Genomic DNA, 24509 nt, shown 5'->3' on the forward strand with positions numbered 1-24509 from the left:
AGTAAGCGTTTTTACTATTCGATTTTTTTTTCTGAAGGGAGCCGAGCATTGGCGTCAAATTGACCGTTTTCAGAGGATTTTTAAAACTCGTCTGCCATATATGCGCGCGTGACAGTCCCGCGAATGCATTCCAAATAAATTGTGAATAAGGACAGGGAAAAAACTAACCAAACTATGGTCATACAATGCATTTAATTAAAATATAAATTCCAACAAAACTGAGAGTTTGAAGCTGCTCCACTAGGTAAAAATCGAGTTCAAATAGGACTTGTTGCAGGGCGCGTTCGTAAACAGACTACCTGCAAAATAAAAGGGGGCCTTACACAACCTCAATTCACAGTTGCAAAAATAAAAGCTTACCGATGAAGCGTTTTTTCACGCCGCCGTCGTTTGAAATTATTTTGCACTCGTCGATTTCGAATATTTGGAAGTCCAGACAGCGGAACCGTTCATCAGCCTTGTAAAGTTCGTTCCCCGAAGACGGTACTAAATATGGTCTGCCCGAAAATGGGTTAATAAAATCTGCCCAGTATCCGTTCTCTTTCAGCTTTGTACATATGTTCCTTGCTGTAATTAAAAACTGAAACACTAACTCTGTTTATTTAACCAAACTTGAATTGCAACAAAGAGTACCAATTGAGCCATCCTCTCAAGTTCCATTTCTGCGTTAGTCCGCATTTGTTTCAAGTTGGGCTTCAAATTTACTGTAATCACGGATAATTCCGATTTTTCCAAAGGACGGTATGGAAATAGATCGGAAACGGTCTGCCGCAGTACTGTCGGGCAAGTCTGCACCCTCAAAATCATGTCCGCGTCAGTATTCTCGGCCGTCTACAACACGAGTTATTGAGTAAATATTGGCCGACGTTACTTAATGCTGTATTACATCGTCGATCTGTTCCATAACGATTTCATGATGAGTTTTGATGGTTGTTTGAGTATCGTACCACGCTAAACCTATATTACCCCGTAAAAAAAGGGGAAACCCATTCGACGCCAGCAGCTCAAAACTGGGATCGCGCCACACTAAATTACCGGAGCCTGTGAATAATAATAATCCTGTAAGGTTGCATCACCAATGTTAACGCGCAGTTCAACTCACCCGCGTCAGGAAGGACGTTTTTCACTGTTTTGTAGCCGCCGTCGGAGCTGCTTACTTTCCTAGAAAAGTTCCTCACGCTCGACGCAAAGTCATTTTTCGAAAATTTTGTTAAAAAATAACGAAGTGTTCTATTTGTCATCTTTTCTTTTCAACCTGTTTAACGTCATTTTGACAAATTGATAATTATCGTCACAGAATCTTGGTCGGTCGGTTTCACACAAGTTCAATGCGATGATGTAATGTTAGGGCACCGGCTAGAGTGTCCAAGGTCAACGGCTGATTTTGTTTTTTCAAATCGTAATTTTCACAATTCAAAGTGTGAGGGCTAAAGGTCAGATTCGGGAAAACCCCCCACTTAATTTTAATAACGCGAGAGATATTTAGAAAGTTTACGCCCGTGAAAGTGGGACGTTAAAGAATTCAACTGGTCGGCGCCGAGCGTTTCGAGCTAGTACGTTCAAAGAATTCCGCTATAAAAGTTATGTCCGCTACCGAAAATGAAAACGATCTGCAAATTATCAAGGAATGGTTGGCCAAAGAGCCGCACTTGCCGCAGAATATAAGTGAGTTTTAAACGACCGGCGGAAATTTTGTTTATTTTTAAACGCCACAAATACATGCATGAATCGTCGACCAGATATACGCGCTTAATGTTTATACGATTGCCTATATCGAATCCCTAGCGATTTGTTTTTTCATTATTAATTAAATCTCAGACGACAAGCTGCTGCAACGGTTCCTGTACACCTGCAACCACAGCGTGGAAAGAGCGAAACACCTAATTGACCTGTTTTACACGATCAGGTCGCAATCGCCTGAAATTTTCGCGGATCGCGATCCCGACGCGCCCCACATTCGGCAGGCATTCGAAGACATGTGAGTCGGAAGCGTTTTAAGCGTGCGGAGCTTAAGCAACCTTTTTCAGAGATTTTGTACCGCTGCCGAAACTATCCGCTCAAAACTACAAGGTGTTCCTGTACAATCTAAGGACCAGCGACCCCGAAAAGTACCACTTTGTAGACGCCCTTAAGGCGTTTTTTGTACTCGCCGACGTGCGGATGCTGCTGGAGACGGAGGTGCCTGATGGTGAGATTCCCATATTCGATATGCGGAACTTCACCCTCAAGCACCTGACCAAGATAGTACTACCCGTCCTGAAAAAGTACATGCTGTACACCCAGGTAAGTGCAATGAGACTCTGTTAGAGAATATAGTGGCTCTGGTACGGTTATAAATGATGCGGCCTGATCGGCTATATTTTTATAGAGATGGAAATGATCTCCCGCGCATGCCTCTAACCTGCATTTTGCGCCATTTTATTTCTATTTTGAGAAAATACTGCTGTAAAAATGATATCGGATTGACGAACTGTCAGCGGCCATGTTGACTCCTCGAAAGCGCGATTTCAAATGACCGCTCATGCGCACATTAACTGTCATGTCCTAATGTATTTATTTTATGATCGTTTCAAAAAATTCCTGTAGAGCCTCTATATATCTAGTAGCTATATTGTGGGCCCGATTCATTCAAAAAAGTTGCGCATGACAGCGCGGAATATTGCTTATAAATGTCAATTATTTTTGATCTATAAGGCTAGGGTTGTGAAATTGACCCGTCATTTTTTTTTGTACCAATTGAATGGTCAAAAGACCAGCCCCCCTCCCCCCTCCAACACTACCTAAGCTACACTTGATTTTTTGTATATTTAAATAATAGTTTGTTTTAATTTTGTAAGAGTCACTTTAACTAACCAAAACTGACGGGGTTTAAAATGGATGAAATAACTACAGGTAAGTTTCAAATTTCCTCTTACGTAAATTTCTGGCAAAATTTTGATGAAATTGCATTTAAACAATAAATTAACGAGTGTTCCTTAAGACAGTATTAAAAAATATATCAAATTTGGTGTAGAGCTTTCTAAAAAAGTCAAAAAACGCATCTTTCTTATCCAATTGGTCATTAAGTAAGTAATTAAGTAACTGTGTCTCCGATATCAAACTTGAAAGCAACAGTTTAGCTAGAAATTGCTATTCAGATTCACGTTTAAAATTGTAAACTGTTAATGGAACCAAAAGTATATTTGTTAAAAAATATTGCACACGTTTGAAAGCGGCAACAACACGAATACATTCACTGACATGACTGTCAGAATTGACAAATGACATCCGATGGGGGCCAAACCCGTGAGTAATTTCCGGGAAATATCCGCTCGAAGACGTAGGAACAGAAAAAAAATTGTTTAGGAAGACCCGAATTCGATTTTAAACAATTAACTTATTCACGAAAGTATAAAGCGGTCTGTAATTTACGAAAATCTAGCCCTGATTAATTACTATTTGCAGCCAAACTGAGTTTGCGTCGCTTTATCCCACAGTATGTGACGATTTTGTTCAGATTGCAAATGAAATAAAATATTTCATAAAATGCGCACTTTCTATAGTAAATAGTCTAGCGATAGTGCGTCGCCTCGATTTTCGCACGGTCTTTCAGGAAGCCCACCCGATCAAGCTGAGGCAGATCCACCTGCTCAATGTACCGACGTTTCTGGACCGATGCCTGCATATCGTCAGGCCGTTCATGAAGAGCGAAGTCGGAAAAATGGTGAGTACGTCGGCGAAGCTAACGATTGCGTCGCACGAAAGTTTGCTACGCGCAGATCCACACGCACCTGCCCAATTCGACCACTCTGTACGATCACGTGCCTCGCGACCTCCTACCCGAAGAGTACGGCGGAACGGTCGGCAAAATAGACGACTTAAAGCGCGCGTGGATCGACAAAGTGCGGCAACACAGGGACTACGTCGTAGACGAGTCGCGGTGGGCGGTGGACGAGAGGAAAAGGCCCCGCCCACCGGCCCACACCGTCAGCATGGAAGGCAGCTTTAGGTCGCTGAGTATCGACTGAACGTTTCGCATTCGTTGTTAATAAAAATATTAAACGCTCTTTAATTATTTTATTATTTCGATCAGCTATCATAACCCCATTCCTCATCATAGGCCCACTCGTCGTCGAGGGCGTTCCCGTGGTCGGCGTTCCTCGCCAGCATGTAGTTATCCATGTCTATCGATCGACAATTGTTTATAGAGTATCGTAGTTTCTCTGCCATCACGTCTTGGCTAGTATAAGGTGGCAAACGCAGCTGGAAGAAGCAGGTCTGGGCGGTTGGCAGGCCGTCCGGCGCCTTATCCACTTTCATTACCTGCGACGCGGACGCGAGCGTTATACATTCCGGACTATTACGCACCTTTTACCTGAAACCTCTGCGACAGGTCGGCGAGGTTAGCGGGCAGCCTGGACCTCCCCGACACGAATCTCATAAATAGCACCCGCTCGTAGTCGCTGAAATTCTCCAAAATGTCCCACAGCCATTTCACGAGCTGATGATTTTCGTCCAGCTCCCTGTACCTGCGATACGGCACTCACTAGAGGTCAAATTTGACAAATTCCCTTCGTTTTTTTCTTAACTTAAGCAAATTACTTATGCAGGGTATTACCTAACCTCTGCGAGGAAAGGAAGCAGGAGAATTCTCACTTAATTTTTAGAAATTTGATAATTATTTCGAAATATAGGGTGTTGAAAAAATAATTGGTTGATTGGTATTATTAATTAGTACCAAATGATATTCCAGTGATAAATGATAAATAATAGGGGATTTTAGTAATTTACGTTGTGTCTTTTTTAAACTTTTCAATTAATACACTGGCGGAGATCCCCTCAGAGTTTCTCAATGATTAATTAAAGCGACATGAGCAATTAAAATGATTGCTTATTGTAAAACCGAAAGATATGCGAGAAAATACAAGCAACTTAATTTGATTAAAATTAATTAATGTATGTATTATTCAATTTTTAATTTAATAATAAAAAGAAAACGCACCAAATCTTATTTTTTCAATAGCCTGAAAATGAAGCGATATAGCAAAAAGAAACGAAAATTAGGAAACACTCTGTATACCTAAAGCGATCTTGGTGTCAATTCTTTATGGGGAATTTAAATTTGTCAATCATATAAATAATTTTATAGTACTGTGTACTAATTTGCTAAGTTTTCTCATTAGAAATTTTAAGGATTTAACAAAAACTGTGTCTATACTTGTTTAGCACGCTCAAAGTTAAAACATAACATATAATTATACGCATTATACTTAATCTGGATTCTCTATACGCGTAATTTTTGATCTTCTCAGGTTTAATATAAACTGTCCTCAACTACTAGAGCAAATAAAGCTGCGCGATCCAAACATCAATCTATTTATTTTTTATTGATTTGCGTTTGAGTTTGTTGCTGTTTTGTCAAAAATTTAAATAAAAGATAAATATATTTTTAAATTAAATATTTAACAATTGTAGTCATAAAAAAAGAGTGAAGATACTCTCGCAAACCGTTCTCTCTATACAGGGTGAATCGAAAATATCGGTCAACGCCTTAATGACTTTTTATTTCATTCTATTATTTTTTATTTTTATCTCGCACAGAGGAGTCTTGTAACCTTTTGATGTATGCTCCTATGGACCTATGTCGATTAGAAAACCTCAATTTGCAATTTTTTTCTCTCTTGTCTTTTTTTGATGGCAATTCTAGTTTTTAAGATACTGTACAATAATTAATAAATTATAAGGTAAAAAATAACCATTAGTAAATAACAATTTTTTTTATTCTCATTGACACTAACCTGTTCCTCGGATTTTAGTCTTCTGGGATGAAGTTTTCGGAAGATTCTGCTCAACTTTGAATGTTGCTCTGGATGTTATTCAAAAACTCAGTATTTAAAAAAATCGTTGTTTCCTAAATAAAATGGCGCGAATGTGTATTAAAGATGAAGCGAGATAAGTGAAACTTATAATTTAAATTTGTTAATTTTTATTCAAATCCCTAAGAATTTATGTAAGATTGATATATATTAAGATTGTCATCAAAAATGCACGAGAAAGAAAACAATTTAAGAGCTAACGAAACTTAAATTAAAAACCGGTAGATTTATAAATAAAAATTATATTTTTTTGAGTTCGGCTCACCCTGTATAGAAAAACTTGAACTTAAACGGCTACTCACGAAACCGAAGAGTCAAAATACGACAAATTTTGCTAACGCGATAATGAAAAAAAAAATCTGATCGCCATCTAGAATCTCCAAAACCCATGGTCTGAAATTAAATGATTCCAATCTCCAGGTTGTTCTTTTTGGTAATAAAAAAGAGGAAATTATCCAGAATAATGATCTGAAACTTTCTTTGAATGTTACTCCGCTTGACGTTGTCGACAAATGTCTTTAGTCTTAGGGGTCTCTGAGAGTAAGCTGCTTTTTGATTCTCACTTGTTTTATTTACTGCAGAAGTCCTACGGGAAATTTAAAGACTACTTATCTTCTGAGATTAGACTCAAATTGTGTGACTCTCTTATACTGTCTCTATTGAGATATGCGGACTTTGTATACTGGCCGGCTCTAAGACCAAAATACCAATCAATACAACTTACAAACATTGCAAAATGCCTGCTTGAGATACAGCAATGGTTTGCGTGGTTTAATCCGTCTGAAAGGTATTTTGTGCATCTGTCTACGTTAGTGTATAAAATTACTAGTTACTAAAAGCCATGGTATCTCTATGATAGACTGGATAGACTCAATATTCTTTTTGTTCTACTTTAATAAAGGCTATTTATTATTATTATTATAGAGCGGCAGAATTCTAAACTCTTCCAACTTACCGGACGATCCGCTTGAGTACGGCGATCGAGATGCGTGTCATGCCGCACACGAGCTGCTCCATATGCTCGGCCGTCATCAGCGACAGCAACGGAACCGGGATGATGCCCGACATGCCTTCTCTGACTGCCGCCACTTGGAGATCGAACTCGCGCAACCTGAACTTGATCACCTGCTCGTAGTACTGGGTCCTGTTGTCGTAGGTGAGCGCGATGCCGCGTCCGCCGTGGGTCACCGGCACGATCTGCGAAACGTGCGGCGTGAGGTGGGCGTAACCGCGCCGATCGTCCTCACCTTGCCGGTACAACTCTGGCCCTCGAACGTTTGCAACGGTATCACGTCGTGGAAATGGGCGGCGGTCACGCCCGCGCGATCGATGTCGCGAATGCTGCGCAGCGTCTGCACGTACATCGAATCGGTGTCTTCGAGGTCGTCGACGGTCACCGGTTCGCCGACGATCAGCTTCCATACGATCGGCGCCAACGGTATCGGCAGGGGTTTCTTCGTTCGCACCGCCACGCCGAACAGGATACCTGCGACGGTCATTAATCGATTGCCGGCCGACGACCCCGCCCCGTCTTACCGACAAACTTGAACCAGGAGAGGTGCTGCGCGGAGGTCAGGTGCGGATTGAACAGGTACTTGTCGCGGTTGAAGCCGTCCTCGTTGAGGGCGTTCGGCGTCGGCACCAACAGCGGCACCGCGTGCGAGGTGATCTCCTGACACATTTCGGTGATGGTGTCGTCGAAGACGCCGCCCGCGTCGTCCGCCCCCTCGCCCACCAGCTTGACCTTCCAGGCGCGCGACGGCAATCGCAACTCCTGCGGGTTCATTTCGACCACCTGCCGCGCGACCTGTACGAAGATCGGCTTGCACCTGCGTCCCTCCTGCGAGATGCGCCGGACCACGATCGGCGGCCCGTAGTTTTTGCCCTGCACCATTGTTTTGCCGATGCACCGCACGAAAGGCAACGTGTAGACGCGAGGCGCGAGCAGGGGGCGGAGCTTTGCGGAGACCAGACCAGCGAGAGGGGCGATATCGAACTCGGTCTGCTGCGCGACGCCCAGGGGCACCAGGCTCCAGCACGAGTACAGCTTGTCGGAGAAGTCGTACAAGAACTTTAACCTGAAATTGGGAATTGCAATAAAAACTTGGGGTTATATATAATTGTAGGATTGTAGGATTCGTGGAACATGTATCTTTGTTGGTGAAAAAGTCCTTATTTGGTCTTGCGCCATTTGTACAGGCATAGAACTGTCCTTAATTTCAGTTCACGGAAACTTCTAGCTCACTCACGTGTCCTTTCGATTATGAACTATTGTTTAGTCCTCTATTACCCGTGCCTTGATAGTATTAATAAATATAGATTGCAAAAAATTCAAAACAGCTGTTGCAGATTCATTTTCGGCTTGCGTAAATTTGATGGGATTTCCCACAAAATCCGGGAACTTAAATTGACTTTCAAATACTGCTAACTTCTCGAATAATTTAACAATCAATGTTATTCTTTTTATTTTTACTCTTAATAACTTCTATTGTTGCATTTATCTATTGTACTATATTTAATTTATCAACTTCCAACTTAGTTTTTAATTTAAACTAGACTTTGCCTCTTCTCTACTGCATATTTGTATTTTCGGAGCGCGATCATTGAAGATGCCAAGTGAGACTTTGGCGAAACGTCTGCAGGATTCCAGTCGGAGTTCAACGAGCGAACGGATGATATCCCGGAATATAGTGTCATCACATTTTTATATATATATATATATATATATATATATATATATATATATATATATATATATATATATATATATATATATATATATATATATATATATATATATATACATAATAATGGCAATTTATTATTATTACCGTATGTGCACGATTAAAAACCAATATTTAATTTGCATTGAACGCACGCGCAATTTGTGATTAAACTTTGATAGTGCATTCAAAAAGCCTATACGAGTTTACGTCACCTAAACTAACCTTAAAATTAGATTAATGCATTTGCTGGTACTTTCTCATTTTAATTACGCAGATGCGGTTTATGGCCCTTGTTTGGATCAAGAAGATGTAACCAGAATACAGAGAGTGCAACAGTCGTGTTTACGATAGATCTACGGTGTCAGGCGTATCATATAAACTATGTGAAGCAGGTTGGCAATCAATGGGAAAACAGTTTCATGCACTATAATATAATTTTAAATGCCTGCGCTCCATACCTCTTTGGAAAAATAATAATAGCGAACGGATGTCCACACTTTGAATCTTCGATATAAAGATAGTACACTTCTATTAATAAGATATTTAGTTTTTTCTTATGTATACGAGGGCTACCTTTTATATTTCGGGATTTGTAATAAAAAACCATAAGCTACTAACAAATATTACTTTGTTTCTCAAAATATTCACCCTGATGCTCAATACACTTTTGTATTCGATAAAACCAATCGTCAACGCATCAATCGCTTCTTCTGGCCTCAAAAATCGTTGCCCACCTAATTTATACTTAATGTATGGGAATAAAAAGGAGTCATTAGGTGCTAAATCAGGACTATATGATGGATGGCTCATCAAATCAACGTTTTTAATGCTCATATCATGTATCATAATATGAAATTAGTGACCGGGTTTTGATAATTTTTAAAATTGTTTCCCAGTTCCTTTTTTTTTGCGCTGTGCTTTGGGTTTACTGCTAATAGATAAATGTAAATATGAAGTGCAAAATATAAACAATTACTATTATTATTATTGACATTTACCACTCACCTAGCCTGTATCGCCTTGATCGAGAGATTCTGCAGGTGGTTGTACTGCGACGGGATCTCGGCGGGGAGCCCGAACGTGAGACTCTGAGTGACGCCCGGAACTCGTCTAGGGAGGGGCGCGGCGGTCCACGCGGCGCTGTGCGTTCGTCCCGTCGATATCTGCCTGACGCCTTTGTCCGTCAGTTCGGCGATCACTTCCGGTTCCCGGACGAGCGACACGTGGGCCAATCCGCACTGACCTTCGGTGTTCATGCCCCACCCTAACACCTTGCCACAGCGCGTCAGTATTAGTACATGCTCGGTGCCGACGGCGAAGTCTTCCACGAAATAATCGGCGAGGGCGTCGAGCGGGTGTGGCAGGTAAGAAGCTCGGTCGTGGGTCAGGGCGTGCCACGGCATCCTATCGATGCCGCACACGTACAGTTTGCCGTGGCGCGTCAGGAAGACGGTCAGATTGGTGCCGCAGCCGACTTTTTTCACGCCCACGCCGCACACGGTCTCGACCCGTTGGGGCGTGGACTTGGTGGTGGTGTGACCGATGCCGAGTTTGCCGTGGTCGCCCTCACCGAACGTCCACACGTCCAGGCCGTCCACCGATACGCACGCGGTATGGTTCAGGCCACAGGCGACCTGACCGATCTTGAAGGCGTCCAACGCGGTCACTCTCTCGGGCAGTTTTTTGTTCGACGTAGAACCCAACCCGAGACGTCCGTAGTCTCCGTTACCGAACGTGAACAGTTTGCCGTCGCTGGTGACGACGGCGCTGTGCTTAAACCCGCAAGCCACCTAAGCGAAATACGTGCGTTTACTAGGGACGTTTCTAACATTAATTACGGCAAAATTTCCAGAACGTTGGAAACATCCCTCGTAATGTCGCAATGTCTTACAAAGTTCTATTTTATTGAAATTAATTTTAAAAAATGAGCCAAAAATAGTTAATTTTTCCAAGAAACTTCCACAGGTAATACAAATATATCCCTTCCCGATTAAACAGACCTTCAGTTATTAACCAGTATTTCCTACAGTTTTCCAAAAATAAACAACAAGCGGATCCTATGTTGCTACAGTATTACCAAAATAATTTAAAAACAAATGTACTTGACAAATTTTCGTTTTCTGCGGTTAGTATCGATGAGGTGAAAGCGCAACTTTGTAGACATTAAACAATATTTATTTATTTATATATGTATTTATGTTTAAATCTAAAATAAAATTACAAATTACTTTTATTACCTATTTAAATTACTTAAAATTATTCACATAATATATCAGTATCTCTATCGCTATCATCCCCTGTTCTAATTATTATTTGTTCTATATTATTTGCAATATGCATATACAATAGTTTGTTTTTAAACCAACTTTCAAATAAATCAGCGGTGGTGTCTTCATGGTAATCCAGAGTAGAATCTTTAATATTTTTCGCATACAGAGAAAGTCCATTTGGAATCCGACCATCTTTAAAGCCAGCATGTAAAATAGTTATTCTTTTACCTCTTTTTGATGGCACGTTTGTTTTACACTTATCGGTTGGTCCGGGATATCATAAGTGTCCAACCAGGTTTCATCCAAGTAAATAATTGGTCTTTGCTGTTCTCTGTAAATCCTAATTTTTTGCTAGATATTCCAGTCGCCATTTCCGAATTCTAAAAGATTCCATTAAAACTTGCCTTTTGTCAATTTTTTTAAGTCTAAAACGCATGTGTTGGATACACTTTCATAAGGTAGTTCTGCCACATTTAACACCAGCTTCATCTTTTTCGTGTTTTCTACATTTGGGCGGGAGCATCTCCTGAGATACGCTAGACTCGCACATATTTTGCATAATTCGCACACGATTCAACACACGCTGCATTACACACGAAATAAGAATAATTACTAGTAAACTTAAAATAAGAATATTAAAAACAGTTCAGTATAAAATTATTTTCTATTACGGACCACAATTTTACCTGAATTTAAATTCCGAAACTTTAGGTAATAATCTTATTGCGTTGTATGTTAAGGACCACCCTTTGTCATTTTCTTATATCTATGAACACACCATACCAGTATACGCTTTAATAAGAGCAGTTTACTCCTCCTCCATTAAGAAATAAATAAAAAATGAAGATATCGACAAAAAAATATAAGTCGGTTTTTAAAAAAGTCAAATAATAACCCCCGCTACGTCACAACTTTTTAAATAATTTTTGTTAAGTTCCCTTTGACCCTACAGAAAAAGTCTTATGACAGTTCAAATTTTGGCTATATTACTTATTAGCAAAACACATAACCACTTTTCAGTTCACAAAGTAACATACCAAAAACATACAAACATAATTTAAAATAATTTTTTTGTGGAAACTCCCGCAAAGGCAGCATTACTTATATACCGAAAGCACAAAGGTTGTGGTTGGTTGCGAAGTTTGTAGAAAATATAAATTTTTTTATTTAACAAGCAAGCACAGTTTAAATTTCAATTATTATCAATAGATTAGCGAATCCGCACCCCCTCCACCCCCCTAAACTTGGTATTCTTTTAAATATAAAAAAAGCGTTACCTGGATAACCTCCTCGTTCTGGAGCGCCTCGATCTGCCTGGGCCTGCGCTGCCGGTCGCTGTTGCCGTGGCCCAGCTTGCCGTAGTCGCCGTCGCCCCAAGAAAACACCTCGCCGCTCTCGGCCAGTGCGAGACTGTGGCCGTCCGAGCCCACCGAAGTCGCAAGGTCGGTGATGACAAACCCCTGCAGGCTCGATATGACGCTCAGGGTATGCAGGTCGTCGGAGTTGCCTTGCCCTAGCCGGCCGTAACTACCTTCGCCGCAGGCCATCACCGTGCCGTTGGTCAGTATGACGAACGTGCAATTCTGGCCGCAGACGATCTTGCGCGCTACAGAAAACGAATCGACGAACGCGGGCGCCGACGCGCTGTATCCCAGCTCCGCGAGCTGCCCGTGCCGGTCGGAGCCCCACAAGTAAGCCTGCAACAGGAGGACGAAAATAATGTTTATTTATTTACGGCTTAACCAATTTACAAAACTTTTACATTCATTAAAGGAAAGGCAAGATAAAGACAGTAGTATAACAACTAGAAACTAGAACAAAATGTAACAATAACAATATATATAGAATTAAGTGGCAACACTCAAACGGAACTCATCAGAACGAAATGAGCGGAGACTGCCGACAAAAGGATCAGTTGCACGCTTTCAGCATTCTAGTAAGGCGTGAATAAATTATGTGCTATGTAAAAGAGCTGGACAATAATATCAATCTTAAAGAGAAAAACTAAATCCCTCTGAGATCTTCTGGGTTGAAGAATATCAATATTGAAGGCCTTGGCTATAATACTCTAGTTGATTTGATACCCTTTGGCCTTTGAAGCCAATGATCTTAAAAATACTTTCTGAACGGCTTCGATGTTATCTATATGGCAGGCATAATATGGAGACCATACCACAGTCTAGAGCGAACCAAAAAGTTATAAAGGAGTTTAAGGCAATGTGGAGTAAGTTGGCCACTATTGCGTACAACAAAAATGTTTACCACTTAAGCAAAATGTGTCAGAAAACAGTTTAGAATCGAAGAAAACACCCAAGTCTCTAATACTAGTGACGGCCTCGATCTCGACTCCGTCAATGCTATATCGGTTGCGAACCATACTCAACAAACGACTAAAGCTAATTCTACAGCATTTCTGAAGCAGCAGAGCATCCTCGCGCGATCCAACCCTCCTGAATATCTTCAAATCATCCGAAACTACGCTAACAAAATCATTTATAAACAAACTAAAGAGGATGGGTCCAGTGTAACTCCCGAAACAATCTCAATTTTACCTGAGACATAATTATTAATACGAATCCATTGCATCAGCCCAGCCCCCAGGGCCATGGCTCTAAGCTTAGAGACAAGATGCACAGACCCACCCTTCGAGAAATACGTGTAGACACAATCTACCTGATCAAACTCTTTCAATAAAAATTATTGGTAGGTGAGTAAATTTGTTACAGTAGATCTACCATGCACAAATCCATGTTGTTGATCGGCCAGAATTCCCCTGCAATGCCACGAAAGTCTTTTACAAAATAACATATCTAGCAGTTTAGGAACCACAGACACCAAATAGCTAACCTTCCAAAAGTCAGGAAAAATATCTGAGGACCAGGACGGGTTAAAAATATGCTGTGTAGCTCAATTCTTAATCAAGACTGATGGAATCTCGTCCGGGCCACATACGAAAATCCACTCTGTAAGTTCATGATACTCTCAAAGACATCAGTAAGTGAAACACTAGTGTAGTTGAAGTCTAAACTATAGTCAAAATTATAATTAGGAATCACACCCTTGAACTTTTCATAAGTAGAAGCAAAGTGCTTTGCAAACAAGCCAACAATATCCTGATCACAGTCGGCAACCTCGTCACCCAAATACCGGGGATATGCACTTGACCTTCGCAAACCATTTACATGTTTCCAAAAAGATTTTGCGTCATACGTGACATCCTGATTAATTCTCATTATGTATGCACTATAGCACTCACTACGCAGCGTCTTAAACTGATCTCTTAAGCCATAGAAATAAAAATAATCATCAACGTTGTTAAATTGCTTAACAGGAACAAACATCTCAATCGCACCATACAAAACACTATAGAAATAATCGACACATTTGTTAACATCCCTTGGGTCAAGTGCACTCACCCATGGTATACAAGACAGGGTAACAATTAATTTCATTAAACTTACAATTTCTAAAATCATAATAATAAAAGACATCATACTTTAAACCAACATCACAATCAATAGGCAATATAATTTCATAAGCCAGGTGATGCTCTGTAATATTCAATAACAGATATAAAAATCGACCAAACTTATTAGGGATACAGTTAGCTTGACCTAAATTGTGGTAATTACAACAGGTATGCAGCAGATGTGCCGACGTGACAGACTCCATACTCACCACACGCAAACCACTCTAACAATTATTCCAAACCGCACTAGGTAAATTGAAGTCGCCACCAATCAACACATCACAATCTGTGTATCCAGCCAAGAGGTCTGAAGTAGGTGAAGTAAACTTCTCATACATTGAAGTAGGTGACGAGGGAGAAATATAAGAAGAGGCGAAGTCTAGCAAAAGCTACTCCACTTAGCCTCTTAAATGTTTAAATTGAAAACTATGGGTTGTTCGGAAAGTCATTTCGTTTTTTTTGGGGAACATGAAAGACGGTTTTCGTATAATGAATAAATATTTTATTAAATTATATATTGGCTGTTCTGGTCCAACACCTTTTGCCATCTTTCTGGCAGTAACATAATTCCCCTCTCATAAAAGTTTTGGTCCTTGCTGGCAAAAAACTTTTTCAGGTGGTTTTTGACATCTTCATTTGAGGTAAAGGTTTTGCCATCCAAAAAATTTTGCAGGAACCGGAACAAATAGTAGTCGGAAGGCGCCAGATCTGGAGAATATGGTGGATATTGCAGTACGTCCCATTCAAGCTGTAAAAGTTTTTGGCGAGTGACCAAACTTGTGTGAGGTCTCGCATTATCCTGGTGGAACACTACACCCTTCCTGTTGATTAATTCGGGCCTCTTCTCTTTAAGTGAATCATTCAATTTGTCCAGTTGATGACAATAGACTTCTGAATTAATCGTTGTATTGTTCGGCAAAAGCTCAAAAAAAACGATTCCTTTGACATCCCACCAAACGGAGAGCATCACCTTTTTTTTGGTGAATGTTGGCTTTTGACACGCTTTGAGCCGGTTCATCTTTTCTGCTCCATGACCTCTTGCATTTAATATTGTTGTATACAACCCATTTTTCGTCCCCAGTAATAATCCGCTTCAAAAATGGATCATTTTCTTGACGTTTGAGGAGCGAATCACACACGTCAACGCGACGACACAAATTTCGCTCCGTAAGGACATGGGGCACCCACACATCGAGCTTCGAGGTTAAGCCCATGCCTTTCAAATGGCCATAAACAGTCGAATTCGACAAATTTAATCTCCCACCGATCTCTCGTGTGGTTATTCGCCGATTTGCATCAACTAATGATTTTATCGCATCTTTGTCAGCTTCGACCGGCCTTCCAGACCGTGGTGCATCTTCGACATCAAAATTGCCGGATCGAAATTTTGCAAACCAGTTCTGGCACTGGCGTACTGTTAGCACGCCTTCTCCATACACATCCGTCAATTTTTTTCTCGCTTGGACAGCATTTTTATCTTTTCTGGAGTAAAAAAGTAAAATATGACGAAAATGCTGCTTATTGCTCTCCATATTTAAAAGGGCACCAACCAAAAACTACTGCGTAGAATTAATAGAACTTTTTCACACACAAGCCTTGCAATATCAGCTCTCAAGACGTATATGGTTATGCAGCTTAAGTGTGAAGTTGGTTTCGAAAAAACGTAATTAAGTCCTCTGACGGGAAAAAACGAAATGACTTTCCGAACAACCTTATAAATAGGAAGTTGATAACATTGATAAATTAAATATAGTATAATAGACGAATGTAATAGTCATATGGAACAATAGAAAGTTATTAAAAATAAAAACAAAAAGAATAACATTAAAAAACGAATAGTAACTAGTAAATAATAGTAACTCAATTTGGCGCACATACGTTTCTGGTCAAAGGCTTTAGCCTAATCTAAAGATATAAGTGCAGTCGCAAGACCATTATCTAAAGAACTAATAGTGTGATCATTGATGTGTAAAAGTAAACTAATGGTACTAAAACCTTTACGAAATCCAGATTGACTGTTAAGGCCCCCACAGACGCTCAGTTTTATAATCCAGGCCGCCTGTGCAAACCTAGTTTGTGCAGGCATATCGGTGCGTTTGTGTGAACGTCCGGCCGACTGCGCAGGCCGTTGGCCTGGCCTGGGCAAAATCAGACCGCGCTTGAATTTAGCCTGCGCAAACTTGGAAACCTGAGCGAGTGTGGGACTCGTTCTGTTGATTTGTTCAGTTTTAAAGTTTATTTAGAATCCAAAAATAGTAAGCAACAAAATGACGAATGTTAACAAACAGTTTTTAAGCGAATTTATTGAGGTATACAAAAGCTTACCATGTTTATGGAAAATAAAGAGTAAAGAATACAGTGACAGAAATAAAAAGTCCGGTCGAAAAACTCAAAGAAGAAATACGGGAGCAAATAGGGAAGTCGTGGTTAAAAAAATAGCTGTTAACCGCTCATGGCATGAAATTGATTGCCTCATTTAGACACATGCATGAGGCATGTTTTTGTATTAAAGGAGAAACGAGTTTCAATAATTTCAAGTAGGTTGTCTCGTTCATTCTTAGGTAGTTAAACCAATCTTGCGTCTCGAGTTTCAAAGCAGCAAGTAAATTGACATGGGAGTAATCATTTCTTTTGAGTAACCAATCTTTAGTCCATTTGCTTCTTTGAACCAACCGTTGTTTTTTTTGCTTTTTCTTTATTGCACAGGCAAGCACACTGGAATATAATGGCGTGTCTAGAGAAGCCATTTTCTTTTACTAAGTATAGAAAAACCGTGCCAAAACTAGTGAGTGTGAATTTATCCAGTTAGCTGTATAACTGGATAAATTCTGTGCTATAAAACTGCGTGTGTGTGGGACAGGACAGTTAAACTGCACAAATTGGCCTGTGCTAAAAAACTGAGCATCTGTGGGGGCCTTTAGTGACAATATGTTTGGAAATAACATAATCATAAATTTGTACACTTGTGAATTTCTCCAAAACTTTAGATAAAGTTGGAAGGATACTGATTGGACGAAGGTCTGAGAACTGACTGGGATCTTATTTTTTACCAATGGTATGATCAAAGTAAACCTCCAAATACTAGGAGAATAGCCTACTTCCAACCAGCAATTAATAATATGTGTAAGGTGTAACGGGATTCTACTTGATCCGCATTTAAAGTGGGGTGAACACGTAAAATATAACCGCTTAAGATCTTCAATCAGAAAATTTAAAGAATTGAAAACATATTTTGAAATGTCGTACTAGAGAGCCTTAAATTTCGCAGTTGTTCAACAACATTTAACTTATGGAATAATAGAACGCTTAGAACGCTAGAAATCACTCAAAAGTGGATATTAAAAGTAATTTATGGCAAGAATAAACTATATCCAAGTAATAAGTTATTCCGATAGAGTGAAATTTTAGTTATTCTTCAACTTTTTGTGCAAAGTATAGCAATGCGACAATATAAGAAAAATGACACGTTACAAACCATAAAGCATAATCATAACACGAGGCACAAAGTAGTAACAGGTTACCTTCCTCAAACCAAGGCCTCACTAGGACGAAGATTCTTTTTGTACTTGAGCCCAAATATCCACAGTGAGCTACCGATTGAAATCAAAAATATAAATTCTTTAACTTTGTTTAAATCTCGACCAAACAAATGGCTGCTAAGTCAAAAGAGAATTCATTCACTGCTAATGAAAAAATACGGATAGCTTAAAAAGTACGACAAAAAAAATAAATTTTGGAATTTGTCAAAGTATCCTCAACAATGATAAAAACACATAACCAAGAAAACGTATCCAGAACTAGACTAAACTGTAGCTGATCATGACAAACCAATGGCTAATAAATTTAATAGAATTACATTTCAAATCAAGCTTGTTATTACAACATAATTTTATCACTCCTTTCCTGTTTCATTTTCATTTTAGTTTTCATTCAATTTGTTACCGTTCGATTTTTCATTACCCTTTTGACTTTTCCAATTTGTATTGATTTATCCATATTTAACTACATGTATAACTTAGGTAGGTATTCGTTATCTTTCATTAACGCTTTTTACTTTTCATAATTATATAAGACCTATAAGTTTAGTTCTCACCGACAAGAAGTATTTCTTTGGTGTTATTTTTCAAATAATCGTAATTATTTTACTCCCACTTCTACTAAATAATCTTTTGTTTTATTTTATTTTTTTAACTTGTAGTTACGGGAATTAGTATGAATAGTTATAGTTATAGTAATAGTTATAATTAGTTATATTTATATTGTAGTCGTTATATTATGGCTTGTATTAATTGATAAATAAACTTATCATTATTATTATTATTATTATTATTATGGCGCGGTAATATGGAGGAGGGTCATCTGAACACCAGCAGAATTTGACTTAAGTTTGAAATAACGGCTTTAATTAAGTCAATAGTTGCGAGTTTAAATGCAAATGATATATTCGAGTTGAATTTGCGATTTTTATAGAAAGAAGTGGTTTCGGGGCAATTGTTAATATTGCTAAAAACAGAAGTAAAATAATGATTAATATCACTGGGATTTTTTAAGTTGGGTGGTACTTCCAAACTCTGCCGACTACAATTTTTAAACACATTTAAAGTTTTCCATATCTGTTTAGAATTCTTAGAATCGAAATTGTAATATAAATATGCCGACCACATACGGTAGTTTAAACGTAACGGCCTTACCTTGCATTTGCCGCCTATCTCCCAGTCCTGCGGCCTCTGCGCCGCCCACTGCACGATCTGCTCGTCCTGTTTCATAGTCCAGAGGGCGTTTCGCGACAACTCCTCCTCCGTCGCCGCCCTGGACCTTTTCACAAGGCCGTCCGCCATTCGTGCGGCCACGCCGAACATGCGCAACCAGTGACACTCGCGGACTGTGCCGTCGTACACATCGTTAAAAGGTTTCACGTCGAGACAAGCGACCTTGTCCAGTTCGAGGACGATGGCCAGCGAAGCGAGGCTTTTCAAGTAGACGGAATGCATCAGCTGCGAGCCGGTCGACACGCTTAATTTTTCGGCATGGTACTGTTGCGCGAGCATGCGCGGCAACAACGCGACGAGCGTCTTGAAAAACGGAGCCGTTTTCACGCCGCCGACGCCCCTCTTGGTCATCGCGCATCGCGCCGTAGCCAACGGGAGGTTGCGTTTGAGATCGTCGACGCCGTAAGTGAGGAAGTTGATCGCCTTGGCGCGCGAGAACGCGATCGCCAGCGAACCGTTCGAGTCGATCCACTTGAGACCGTCGCGGGCCACGCCCCCTGTCCCCGTCATCGTGTACATCAGCGCGCCGCTATGCAAGGACCATATGTTGACTACGCCGCCAGGTCCTGAACGTTGTTATTATTAGAGTTCGGATTTTTATGCTCAAAAAATGCTTAAAATATGCGCGTAAATTCTGGTTTTATCAAAAAAATATGTATGTTTTTTCTACCATCTATGTACTTTTATGCCCTTTATTTTTTACTGAAAATCATGAAAAGAATAGTCAAACAACGAAAAAAATTACAACATTATGTTTACAGTTTTTAGACATAAAAATAATAATACTTAATTAGGAGTATTTATTAACCTTAGCTAACAATAAATTAATGACATATCTATATACTTATACCTAACCTACATTAAAGCATTATGGTAAAAACTATTTTTTACAATCAGACCTATTATTACTATTATACCAATTGACAATGAAATGCTCTTCTAAATTTTCTTCGGTTAATTTTTGTCTTTTATAGCTGAATATGTTTTTGCATTTGGAGAACGTCCTTTCGACATCGACCGAAGTAATTAGCGCGAATTTAAATGAAGCAGGATGTTCTGGTTCCAAATAATGTAAATCATTATCAACCGTATCTAATGATAACATTTTTGAAATTTTAAGTAACTTTTGAAATCCTTCATTTTTCGTTGGTACGCGGTTAAATGTAGCAAAAGAATAATTTTCCCTATTCTGCTTGGAACTTTTTTCAACAAATGTTCGTGCTCTTCTACTATTGAAATTGACTCTAAACAAAGACATCTGTTCGATTTCTAATTTTTTAATAAAGCCACTTAAAAAAACTAAAATTAGCTTTGATTTATGTCAACTGATCTATAAGTTCACATTTTTCATATAAATTTTTCGTTTTTTTAATTGAATCAGCTGAATCTGAAAAGTCAGATACAATGTTTTTTATTTGAATAAAGTGATACGCGTGAAAGAAGACTGCGTCTAATCACATTCCCCATCGAGTAATTACGAGTTCGAAATTAAAGACTTACTTATTATTATTTTATACTATTCATTATATGCGCTAAGCAAGTCACGTGCATATAATTTATATATATATATATATATATATATATATATATATATATATATATATATATATATATATATATATATATATATATATATATATATATATATATATATATATATATATATATATATATATATATATATATATATATATATATATATATATATATATATATATATATATATTTAATTTAGCCCTGCTTTGGTCATATACGCTGCCGCGTCGGTGACTAAGAGAAGGATTTTATGGGTTGGTAGTATATCTGGAGCAAAAAAACCATTAAGCTTTCATTTACAAATCGAACAATCTCTATACTGTTAGTTTTTTCCAACTGTTTTGTACTTATTAAAAAAAAGATTTTGGTAAAACATTTTCATTCAAAACACCAACTAATAAATTCGCAATATAGCGACCACAAGCATCTGTTGTCTCGTCTACAATAATGTAAATATGCTGATTTTTAATATAATTTCTTATGATTTGAATGACATTTTTGTAAATGGAACTTACACAATTTTTTTCTTAAAGTACTTTCATGTTGTTTAACTTTAGTTAACTTTAGTGTTCTGTACCTTATCAAGGGTAATATTTGCACTTAACACATAGGTGTAAATTAAAATTGTCTTGATCAGTTGTTCTTGAAGATGCCGCCGAAATGCACTATTGCAAAGAACTCTGCGAAATTGTATTCTTCTTTATTTATCCACTTTTATGTTCTCCAGTGGCGACGTGCTGGTCTATTTGTGATTTTATTCAATTACATATTTCAAATTAATTAATGAGAACTTACCACTTTTCCACAAGCGATGCAGAATACTTCTTCTTTTTCCAAAGATAGCTCTGGATGATTTTTAATCCATACAGACACCAAATGATAATTCACTTTCCGCATTTTCTTACTGTTACTCTCGGACAGCAAATAAAATGTTCAAAATACTTGGAAAAATTCAAAATGTACATATGAAGAGGGTGGCACGTATTTTCATTCAATCGCAAGCACCGTCAGTGATAATTTTCAGAAAAGGTTGTTACAATCACATTAGATAAAAGCGTCAGACAAGAAAAGGGACGTGGGCCTAATCCTTAGGTAACGGGATTTGAAGGCTACAAATAGATAGTCCCCAATATTGCAGATAATCTGGAAAATCCCAGTAATAATGGGTCAAAATTATGCGATTTTATGCTCGAAAAATAGAAAATATTCACTTCACTAAAAATATGCACTGAAGCTTAATATGCAATTTTTTTATATGGTTAATCTAATAACCTCAAAAAATGTTTTTTACATAAAATCCTAACTCTAGTTATTAACAATACCATTTCCTGGAAAGATAAAGGAGGCCGATACCTTTGAGACACCCGCTGGCCAGCAGGAGGCCGTCGGAGCTGACCGATAGCGCCGAGACGGCGTAATAGGAATGGCCGCGCGCGGAGAACATCAAATCGGCGGTCACGGGGTCGAAGTCGGAGTCGCGGTGCATCACCTTCCACACGTGGACCGTGCCGTAGGCGGTCCCGACGGCCAGCAGAAGTCCGCCGGGCGTGACGAGCGGTGACCACGCGACGCTGGCCGGCTCGTGGGCCAGCGGGATCGCGTGAACGAGCACGGAGCCGCCGTACCACAACTTGCACGTCACGTCGGTGGAGATGGTGGCCAGCAGAATGCCTCTCGGGTCCCATTCCATGCCCGAGACGGCGTTGACGTGCGCGTCGGCCGTTTCCGCGTCCTCGCCGAGCCGACCGACCTTGACGTACCCGTCGAGGTAGCCGACCGCGAAGGGCTCGTCTTCGTGTCGCCAATCGATGCGCACGACGGCGTGAGGCCGGGCCAGGTGCGCCAACGTCTCGAGCCGCTTGTCGCCGTCTTTCAGGACGGTCAGCAGGCTGACGGTGCCGTCTATCTTGCCGATTAGCAGGTGATCTTCGCTTCCCTGTCGCGGCCAGCAAATGTCCGTCACGAACTCACCCATCTGCTCGATGAACCAGCTCCGTTCCGACCGTTTCGTCGGCCACACGTTGACTACGCTGTCCAACGCTGCCGCGATGTAATCGCCGCCGGGCGACCACTTCAGGTGGCCGACGAGTTTGCCCTGCAGGTCGTTGCCGAAGGTGTCCGCGGACGCGTGCAGCACCTGAAATAAAATGAAATCAAATGGTTTATTATCATTAGCATACATGCTATAAGGCACAAACATATATTCGAATCGCAGAAAATCACATTTATATAAAAGCAAAAGCTAATTCACGCTAATATTAATATCAATATAAGAAGCTTTTTAAGTTCGGTACATTTTTGGTGTCAACATTACAAGAATGTTTGTACGACCTAAGAATTAAATAATCTTGAAAGCAATTTATTTTTTTATTTTATATATCAGCAAAACATTAGAGAACTCAATACTCTGAGACACCGACAACCACCCTAAAGACCCAAGCATTACACAAATGGGAATGTAAAGGGGGGCATGGCTTTATTTTGTAGCACTACTATTCTATGAACACCACTGTTTCTACAAGAAATCAAAAGCGAATTACAGTATCGAAAATGAAGGTTGATAATCACACTAAAAACAAGACTTCTGCTCCAATGGCTAAGCTCATTTATATTCAGCGTTTGAAAGTGTGTGAATTCCTTAAGATTTTCTACTACTACTACTAGTTTCGTCAAAATTGGTTTGTATATTTGGAATACTTGCAGCAATGTCAAGAATGCTTTTTGCATAGAAGTTAAATTTTTGTTCTACATTACTGAAATCATCTTCAAATTTAAGATCTTCAAAGTTGCCTGCATTTCTGCGTTTGCTCCTTTTTAATCCCTTTAACGTTCGCCACATTTTCTTGCTGTTTTCCTTACACCGATCGATGCTTCTTTCATAATATTTCGACTTCTCGGTCTGCTACTTAGTATGCTTAAACTTTTTATAAGCGATATCCCGTGCCTTTTGTGCGAAGTATCATAGGGCTCATCCAAGGAACTCTGTCATTAATAATTTTTTTCATTGGTAGTATCTTATCTCCAACCCGGTTTATGTTAGTTATAAAAGGCGCGTATATCATACCATGCATACCATACAATTCTGGAATTATTTTATTCATATTTTCTTGATTAATCGGGAGTCTGAAATTTACTTGAGGTTTTTCTTTTAATGGCTTGGTTTCTAGATAACATCCAATGATCATGTAGTCAGAAATCTGTGGCAAATCGCGAAATGCTTCAACTTATTTTCACAAAAAGAGCTTCTCAAAAATATGCGATTTTAAAGGCCCTCTATAATTTTTTTAATTGGAAGAATAGGGTTTTTAGAGTTTTGTCTTGGAGCTTTTAGTTCCCGAGATATCACACACAGTTGTATTTCTTTAAATGGGATACCCCCAATTTTTCTTCAAAATCCGTTTTCTAATAAAATTTCCTGTCGAACGACGTGCCATGTACCTATTTTTATTAAATAGTTTAAAAGATATTTGCAATTTTTGATATTTACCATAGTAGGCGCTGTGCGCGCCCTAAATGTGAGGATAAAATTTTATTGATCTTTTTTCATACAAAATCAAGTTGGCTACGACACGAGGGGACACAGCAACTTCGCACTTTAACTTCTAGTTTACAATAATTACAACCCTAAAAAAATAAACGGAAATAAAATTATTAAAAGCATTTTTTTTATTTAAAATTTTTATTAATGAAACTATGTAACACTTAAAATCTACATCTAATAAGTTTATTTAATTCTAAAACAAATGCTCAAATTGACGGCCGATTTCTTGTAAACATATCCTACATGTTCTCTTGACGTTATTTTCTGCATTAAGCAGTTGAACGCAGCACGAAGTGCCTCTTCAAGGTCTTTGATTCACCCCCACGATCCCGTTTTCGGCAAA

At 39.2% G+C, this 24509-nt stretch overlaps 3 protein-coding genes across 3 annotated transcripts in view; 1 reads left to right on the forward strand and 2 right to left on the reverse strand.

The window, feature by feature from the left end:
- Positions 1-173: 173 nt before the first annotated feature.
- On the reverse strand, positions 174-1297 carry LOC132702224 (cobalamin trafficking protein CblD). The gene is made up of 5 exons (XM_060670726.1): positions 1103-1297; positions 887-1041; positions 634-831; positions 361-580; positions 174-299 (listed from the first exon to the last, which is right to left on the reverse strand). Exons 1-5 carry the CDS (start codon positions 1239-1241, stop codon positions 241-243), a joined length of 771 nt encoding a protein of 256 aa, XP_060526709.1. The 5' UTR covers positions 1242-1297; the 3' UTR covers positions 174-240.
- Positions 1298-1490: 193 nt separating this feature from the next.
- Positions 1491-4007, forward strand: LOC132702528 (alpha-tocopherol transfer protein-like). The gene is made up of 5 exons (XM_060671212.1): positions 1491-1665; positions 1819-1978; positions 2028-2283; positions 3593-3703; positions 3759-4007. The coding sequence occupies exons 1-5, from the start codon at positions 1584-1586 to the stop codon at positions 4005-4007; spliced, it is 858 nt and encodes a 285-aa protein (XP_060527195.1). The 5' UTR covers positions 1491-1583.
- Positions 4008-4068: 61 nt separating this feature from the next.
- The window catches only part of LOC132702525 (probable E3 ubiquitin-protein ligase HERC1), a 45338-nt gene continuing 24897 nt past the window's right edge, over positions 4069-24509 (reverse strand). Inside the window, exons 17-25 of the mRNA XM_060671204.1 lie at positions 21979-22762; positions 19012-19655; positions 12129-12548; positions 9587-10371; positions 7392-7933; positions 7103-7341; positions 6811-7052; positions 4355-4508; positions 4069-4302 (exon numbers count right to left, since the gene is read on the reverse strand). Of these exons, the coding sequence (XP_060527187.1) occupies positions 4069-4302; positions 4355-4508; positions 6811-7052; positions 7103-7341; positions 7392-7933; positions 9587-10371; positions 12129-12548; positions 19012-19655; positions 21979-22762 (4044 nt within the window). The remainder of the gene's footprint in view (positions 4303-4354; positions 4509-6810; positions 7053-7102; positions 7342-7391; positions 7934-9586; positions 10372-12128; positions 12549-19011; positions 19656-21978; positions 22763-24509) is intronic.

The sequence above is a fragment of the Cylas formicarius genome, unplaced genomic scaffold (assembly GCF_029955315.1).
Source record: "Cylas formicarius isolate icCylForm1 unplaced genomic scaffold, icCylForm1.1 PGA_scaffold_5__7_contigs__length_24384050, whole genome shotgun sequence".
NCBI classification, from domain to species: Eukaryota; Metazoa; Arthropoda; class Insecta; order Coleoptera; family Brentidae; genus Cylas; species Cylas formicarius.

Coding starts and splice junctions, on each gene's coding strand:
- LOC132702224 (XM_060670726.1), bottom strand. CDS start 1,241: ATGACAAATAGAACACTTCGTTATTTTTTAACAAAATTTTCGAAAAAT. Junction 581..633: donor TTGAGAGGATGGCTCAATTG/GTACTCTTTGTT, acceptor TTAGTGTTTCAG/TTTTTAATTACAGCAAGGAA. Junction 300..360: donor CGTGAAAAAACGCTTCATCG/GTAAGCTTTTAT, acceptor TTTATTTTGCAG/GTAGTCTGTTTACGAACGCG.
- LOC132702528 (XM_060671212.1), top strand. CDS start 1,584: ATGTCCGCTACCGAAAATGAAAACGATCTGCAAATTATCAAGGAATGG. Junction 1,666..1,818: donor GCACTTGCCGCAGAATATAA/GTGAGTTTTAAA, acceptor ATTAAATCTCAG/ACGACAAGCTGCTGCAACGG. Junction 2,284..3,592: donor AGTACATGCTGTACACCCAG/GTAAGTGCAATG, acceptor ACGGTCTTTCAG/GAAGCCCACCCGATCAAGCT.